At 40.1% G+C, this 7,837-nt stretch overlaps 1 protein-coding gene across 1 annotated transcript; it reads right to left on the minus strand.

Annotated features, from left to right (window-relative positions):
- Positions 1-1,271: 1,271 nt before the first annotated feature.
- On the minus strand, positions 1,272-2,612 carry LOC308414619 (C-terminal-binding protein 2-like; the record flags this gene model as incomplete). Its single annotated transcript, XM_080909848.1, has 1 exon — positions 1,272-2,612. One exon carries the CDS (start codon positions 2,610-2,612, stop codon positions 1,272-1,274), a length of 1,341 nt encoding a protein of 446 aa, XP_080765974.1.
- Positions 2,613-7,837: the final 5,225 nt, after the last annotated feature.

Genomic DNA, 7,837 nt, shown 5'->3' on the forward strand with positions numbered 1-7,837 from the left:
TTCTTTCTTCTCACTCTTCTTGGCATTACATTCCTAATACTCTTTGCCTTCTCATTCTTGTCTGCTTCTGGGAGAAATCAACTTTATATGTTTTTATTTTTTAAAGAAATTTTAATTACTTTTTATTGAAAACTGCACTGTATACTAAATGTCCACCTTTACAATAAACAAATACAGTAACAGTAACTCAAACTAAAACAAAACATACTTCTGCTAACCATTATTTTTCAGTTTGGGACAGTTTAAAGTTTTTCTTTTGTCACAAAAACAGGAATGTACCTATACAAAGGTTCAAAATAGGTCATCTTTTAAAACAAAAAGGCAATGATTCACAAAAGACTATGAATAAGACATGTAACTAGCTGATACAAACCTAATAGGATTTGTTAAAATCAGTCACACCTAATAGCACATCTGAAGTGTTCTTGTATAAAATATCACGTGAAGAAAAGAATTTATCAATGTCTAAAATAGTGGGTTTGTTCATAGACAATCTGACAGGTTACCATAAAAAGTGTTTCCTGAGACATAAGGAAATGCAACATTATTCTTCTTGAACCCTTCTCATCCAAGACTTTCCACTCAATAAAATAGCTGAGGATCTGAAACTGAGAAAATATATTTGAGTACAAACAGCTTGTGAAACTTAATACTGGTCTCTTTTGTTCTTTTTCTTTTTTTTTTTTTTTGTTTTTGTTTTGTTGTTGTTTTTTATCAGAGGGTTTCACTGAACTCACAACCAACTTTGCTGCTCAGATGTGAAACCTTCTGTATAGAAGCTTTTACTTCTTCAATCCTGTGCCGGGAGATGTCTACACAGGCAAACAATGTCCTCCCCATCTTGTCTTAATTTTAATCTTCCTATCTGCAAAGGAGGCACCAGTCCCTGGAGACCAAAGGGACTAGTCTTGATCGGGATTTCCTCTCAATTTTTCACTGATATTCGGAGCTCTTGATGCAACATTCTAGAACAAGCTGCTGAGGACCTGCTGTGCCCAGGGGATTAATAAAAAAAAAGCTCTGCTCCTTGTGATTTGATGCACAAATGAAAAACTTAACACGAAATAGCAGAAGTTGGTCATTGATAATCACGTCCTAGTCTTTTCACACTTCTGGAAGCAGATGCCATCTTCTGTTTTCTAGCTTTTGTAGCTTTAACACTGCAGTATCAGTGATGGCCAGGATCAGTTTAAAAGACCATCAAATTCATCCATTTTCTACTGTCTCTTGGTCCCAAGTTTATCTGAATGGTTACCTTCAGGCATTCTCTGCTATTGCTCATTGGGGTGCTCTCGATTGTCCCCATGTTTTGTGGACTGGTTGGGGGAGGGAGCTTGGGAAGGGTGTTCCAAGGTGGGGAGGTTGTGAGTCACAGGGATGCCTCCTGGGATGATCCCTTCCATAGTTGGAGGAAGCCTTCCTGGAGCCACACCTACAATGCCTGGAGGATACCTATAGGTGGCACCATTGATCTCGGGATGAATTGCTTGCTGGTCAATGACTGACCAAGGAGCTGAAGTGACATAAGGTTCTTTGTTGACACAGTTTCGTAAGCTTTCTGAGATTCGACCTGTGATTGTCCAGCGGATCTCAGAGGCAGCTGCTTCCCGCATCTCTAGTGATGCTTGTTTACTGTACCAGGCTGTGTGTGGTGTGCAGATGAGATTTGGAGCATCCTTTAATGGGCCCTGAGCAGAGCTGAAGGGCTCAGACTCGTGCACATCCAGAGCAGCTCCTCGCACCCTGGCCTCTTTGAGGGCCTGAGCTAAGGCTTTCTCATCCACCAGGCTACCTCGGGCTGCATTCACAAGGAATGCTTCTTGCCTCATCTGCTTAATAGTGAAGTCATTAATGAGATGGTGGCTGTGCTCACTCAGACTGCAGTGCAAGGAGACAAAGTCACTCTGATACAACAAGTCCTGCAGGGTGTAGACCCTTTGCACGCCCAGAGACCGCTCTATCCCATCTTGCAAGTAGGGGTCATAAAATACGACACTGAATCCAAAGGCCTTGGCTCGAACAGCAACTGTCTGCCCAGTGCGACCAAAGCCAATGAGGCCCAGTGTTTCCTCTTGGATCCGAGCAGCTCCTGAGGCGACCTCACAGATCAGTTCCACACTTTGTACCCGTGTGCCTTCTCGTAGGGTCTGGTAGAGCCACGTGCTCTGCCGATACAGATTGAGGATATGGCGGACTGTGGAGTCGGCCGTCTCTTCCACTGCAGCAGATGGGATGTTGCACACGGCGATCCTGAGCTCGCCTGCAGCCTTGATGTCCATGTTGTCATAGCCACTGCCGATTCGCACGATCACTCTCAGGGCCTTGAACTTCTCCAGGTCTTCCCGGGTGAGGGTGATAATGTGGTACGTCATGGCACCCACAGCCTCATTCAACACCTTCTCATGGATTTCCTGAGTGGACTGTGCATCGCAGAAGGCCACAGTGGCCAGGTCCTTCAGGATGGGCATTTCCACAGTGCAGTCTGTGCCGCAGTGCAGCAGTGCCACTAGGGGGCGGGGGTCCAGGGGGGCGTTCATGATCTGGGGGCGGATACGTTCACAAATCCTGTTCAATCGCTGCCGCTTGACTTTGTGCTTATCCACAAGGGCCATTCTTCACGGAACTTTGCAACTCTTTGATTCAAAAGGCAAAGCAGTCGACTAAGAACCTAGGGGAGCTCTCAGGAAGATGCTTGCATTGCGTCACTATGAACTCACTATAAATGCGTCCACAAACTCTAGAGCTCACACGATGGACTGTGTCTTTTTCAGCAGGCGCAGCTTCATCATTTCGCAACCATTTACAGCAATGAAGCCCTGGTTCAGCTTAGTTGAAGGTGGGGGCCCACTTGAGTGCCCTCCCCACCACGATATCTCTTGTCACCCAGCAACTCTCTCCTAGCCAAGTAAGCCAGCTGGTGAGAGGTAAGCTGCAGGAGGAAGGGACCTTTATATGTTTTCAAAAATATGCTCTTTGGTCTAACCTCAGGCTGAATAGATAAGTATATAATATAGGCAAAGAGGCCCAGAATATGAATGCCCTCAATGCATTTAATTGTTTGCATGTATAGCTCAGTTAGGGACAAACTAACTTTTCACCTCATTTCCTATTTTTCAGATCTCAGTAGTGAGAAAGGCTCTAGGAATGACTTTCAAGACCAAGCCTCCATCAATGAAGCAGTGTTCATGGGTGACTTTCAGCACATTCTTTTTGCTGAGGCTCCCACAAACTCCAGAATATTGTAAAGTTTGAATGACAGCAAGCTGTCCTTATGATTTTAGACCTTCCTGGGGTCATTGTGTTTGTTAATTTGCTATCTAGACATCCTGGTTTAAGCCAGTGGTTTTCAACATTCTTAATGTTGCAATACTTTCATACTAGGTTGTGCTGATCTCCAACTATAAAATTATTTTGTCATTATTTTATAAGTATAATTTTGTTACTCTTAAATATTGTAATGTAAATTTCTGGCACAAAGGATATCTGATATACCACCCCAAAGGGGTCGCCATCCACAGGTTGAGAACCATTGAGTTAAGCAGAGGGTTCTGAAATGGCTACCGATTGAAATCACTGGAATGTGCTTTAAAACTGAACTGTATATTCAGAACATGTTCTGCTTGATCCTGAAGGGGAAAAGTCGGCTTTCCATTGTGCTTTTCAAGACAGAATATCTCATAACATAAACACTAAGAGGAAGAAGACAAGGAGAGTGGCGTTTACCAAGAGTCTTGAAACTATTTGTAGGATGTGCTCCAGCAAGGTAAGGAAACAGGTATGAAGCAGGCAGATATTTATCTCTCCCTACATTCTTCCAAATGTTCTCAACCAGTCTCAGTGCCAGCTCTATAGCAAACTACCTGGTGTGAATTTCCCAACCTTCTCCCCCAACCTTCTTCCCCATCCCTCCCTGTTCATTCTGTTATCCCAGCCCCCAACTTCAGCAGGTTTTCTCAGAGAACCTGCTAGCCGTCAGAGAAGCAAGTAGGGCAACCAAGCATATAGGTAAGCTTCAGCTCTTCACTCTGAGTCAACAGGGTCTCAAGGGAAGGAGTGAGAATTATAGAAAGAAAAGACAACTAGACAACACTATAACATTATTCCAGATTCAAGTCAGTTCTGAAGCTGAAGTTGAAGCAGGTTTATTGTTTTCCTGAGTCTGCTTTTATATAATTCTAGGTATATACAAAGTGTAAGGTCAGTCCTAAGGCATAAACAAAGTAGTCAAGGAACAAACAGGGTATAAACAGAGTAGTTAAGGAACAAACAAAGCCTAAGCAAAGGTTCCATGATTACTGCATGCAGGGTCTTAACAAAGAACACATTCCTCAGCTGTATTCTTCTTGAGCCTACTTCTTTGTCCTAGCTCAAAGTCAAATACCTGCCATAAGAAATCTCCACAAACAACAACAAAATAAAGGGAATCAACAATGACTGTTGTGATGGTTTGCATATGCTTCCCCAGGGAGTGGCACTATTAGAAGGTGCAGTCTTGTTAGAGGAAGTATGTCACTCTGGGGTGGGCTTGAAGACACTCTTAGCTGCCTGAAGATACTCAGTCTGTTCCTGGCTTCCTTTGAATGAAGATGTAGAACTCTCAGCTCCTCCTGCACCATGCCTGCCTGGATGCTGCTATGCCCCTGCCTTGATGATAATGGACTGAACATCTGAACCTGTAAGCCTGCCCCAATTAAATGTTGTCATTTATAAGACTTGCATTGGTCATGGTGTTTGTTCACAATAATATAACCCTAACTAAGACAGGAGTTGGTACCAGGGACTAGAGTATTGCTGTGATAGACCTGACCATGCTTTTGTTTGGAAAAATGTAGATTTGGGAACTTTGGATTTGGAAATCTGTGAAAGGCTTTAAATTGGGCTTAATGGGCTATCCTAGTAAGAATATGCTAAACTTTGTTACTGAGAGTGATTTGAAATGTGCTGACTTGGATCAAGCGGTTTTAGTGGAGAATTTCAGTATGTAGCCAAGAGACTGTTTTTGCAGTATTTTGGTGATGAACATGGTTGCTTTTTGCCCTTATCCAAAGAGTCTGCCTGAGTTTAAGATGAAAATATTTAGATTAATTGCTTTGAAAAAGGAAGTCTTAAAACAGCCTAGTGTAAATTCTGTTGTGTGGTTACTAAAGCTCACCCTTATGAAGAACATTTTAATGAAAAGGAGCAAGCTGAGAAAAGAAAGATACAAAATATATGGTTCCAGTACTAAAGGAACATCAGGAAGTGAAATGGAGCTAAATTCTGTGTTCAAGAATTTTAAATTGAATTAAGGAAGTAAAGTCCTTGGGGCAAGACCCCACCCAACTATACTAGCTCCAGGCAATTTAGTGCAAACCTTTAATCCCAGGAGTCAAACTCAAGCAGATCTCTAAATTCAAGGCCAGCCTAGGACAGAGCAAGTTCTAAGAAAAGCTTAAATCCAGGTGTGGTGGTACATACATTTAATCCCACTAAACTGGCATACACAGATCTCTAAATTCAAGGTCAGTCTACAGAGAAAGATTCAGGACAACAAGCTTAGGTAGTGAAGAAATTAGAAAAGAGGAATCTAGTGATAATTTAATAGAACAAGAGGGCATGTTCTAGCTCCTGCAAGCAGCAGAACTTTGGAGCTTCGGTCATGTTGCTCTGGCCTTATATTTAAAAGGAAAAGGAGACCACTGGGACAGTGGATGCTGATCAGCTGGAGCTAAGAAATTAGTGGTGATTAAGAAGAGATCAGCATCACTGAGGTGAAATCTTCTGGGAAGTGTTTTCTGAAAGGACAAAAAACTGTGTTCCAGAGATAGCCAAGGTTGTACCTCATGCTGCAGCTGTACTTGGTAAATGTGTAAGAATCACCCAGGTGGTACTGGTTTTGAAGGCATGAAGGTGTCATGAAGAACAGCTGAGGCTTGGGACTATGAGAGGTCATGGAAGGCCATTGGTGAAGGTGCAGCCTTAGTTGTAGTTGATAATCTAGGACTGAAGGGGTCATGGAAAAAATTTGAGGCTTGGCACCATGAAGGGAACCTATGAGAGGCTATTGGTGAAAGCCTACCAACTCACAGTAACTGAACAAATTACTACTATTGAATGAGAAAAGACAGAATTAAGAAAGAAACAAAAGACTTTCTAGAATTGAATGAAAATGAATACACAACATACCCAAACTAATAGGATATAATGAAAGCAATTCTAAGTAGTAAGTTCATAGCACTACATGTCTACTCTAAAGAAAAACTGGAAAGATCTCATACTAATAACTTAACAGCATACCTATAAGCTCTAGAATAAAAGGAAGGAAGAAATCACATCCAAAATAAGTAGTTGTCAAGAAATAATCAAACTCATAGCTAGAATCAATGAAATAGAAACAACAATAACAATACAAAGAATCAATGGAAAAAGAGTTTGAGAAGATTAGCAAGACTGACAATCCCTTATCCAAATTAACTGAAAGACACAGAAGATCACCTTTAAGAAAATTAGAAATGGAAAGTGTAGGGTAAAAACAGACACCAACATAATCCACAGAATCATAAGGATATACTTGAAAAGCCTGTCCTGAACCAAATTGGAAAATCTAACAAAAAAAAATAGATAATTTTCTCAATATATACCATTTACCAAAGTAAAATCAAGATTATATAAGCAACCCAAGCTGACCTATAAAGCCTAGTGCAATGAAAGCAGTTATTATAAGTCTTCCAACCAAGGAAAGCCTAGGACCAGATGGTTTTAGTGCATAATTCTAACACCTTTCAAAAAAGAGTTATACTCCTTAAATTGTTCCACAAAATAGATACAGAAGGATTATTACCCAACTCATTTTATGAGGCCACAGTTACCCTTATACCAGAAGCCACATAAAACCTCAACCCAAAAAGTGAATTACAGATTAACTTCTCTAACAAACATAGATGTAAAAATTCTCAATAAAATACTTACAAACTGAATCCAAGGACATATCAAAAAGATCATCCATCATGATCTAATAGGCTTTGTGCCAGAGATGCAGGGATGGTTCAATATACATATATTGCTAAATGTAATCCACCATATTAAAAAAATAAAAGACACAGCTCACATCATCTCATTAGACGCCAAAGGTTTTTGATAAAATCTAACATATCTTCATGATAAAAATTTCTGAAGAAATTAGGGATACAGTGGACAAACCTCAACATAACAAAGGCAATTTACAGCAAGCATATAGCCAACATATTCTAAAATGAAGAAATTTTCAAAGCAGTTCTACTAAAATCAAGAACAAGTCACGTTTGGCCACTTTTTTCATACCTATTCAAGATAATACTTAAAGTCTTAGCTAGAACAATAAAACAACTGAAGGAAATCAAGTAGATACAAATCAAAAAGGAAGAAGTTAAAGTATCTGCATTTGCAGATGATAAGATTATATACATAAATGACCCTAAACATTTTATTAGGAAACTTCTACATCTGATAAAATACTTTCAGCAAAGTAGCTGGATATACAATTAACTCACAAAAGTTAATAGCCTGCCTATATACAAATAATAAATAGAATGAGAAAGAAAACAGGGAAACAACACCTTTTACAATACCCTCAAATAATTGAACTATCTTGTGGGTAAGTCTAACCAAATAAGTGATTTGTATGATAAAAACTTTCAGAAATTGAAGAAAGATGTTGAAGTTATCAGAAGATGGAAAGATCTCCTATGCTCTTAGGTTTGTATAATATATACAATATAGTAAAAATATCCACCCTACCAAAGGCAATCTACAGATTCAATGTAATCCTCATCAAAATTCCAACACAACTCTTCACATATCTTGAAAGAACAATTTTCAG

Source organism: Micromys minutus, assembly GCF_963924665.1.
Source record: "Micromys minutus genome assembly, chromosome: X".
Taxonomy (NCBI): domain Eukaryota; kingdom Metazoa; phylum Chordata; class Mammalia; order Rodentia; family Muridae; genus Micromys; species Micromys minutus.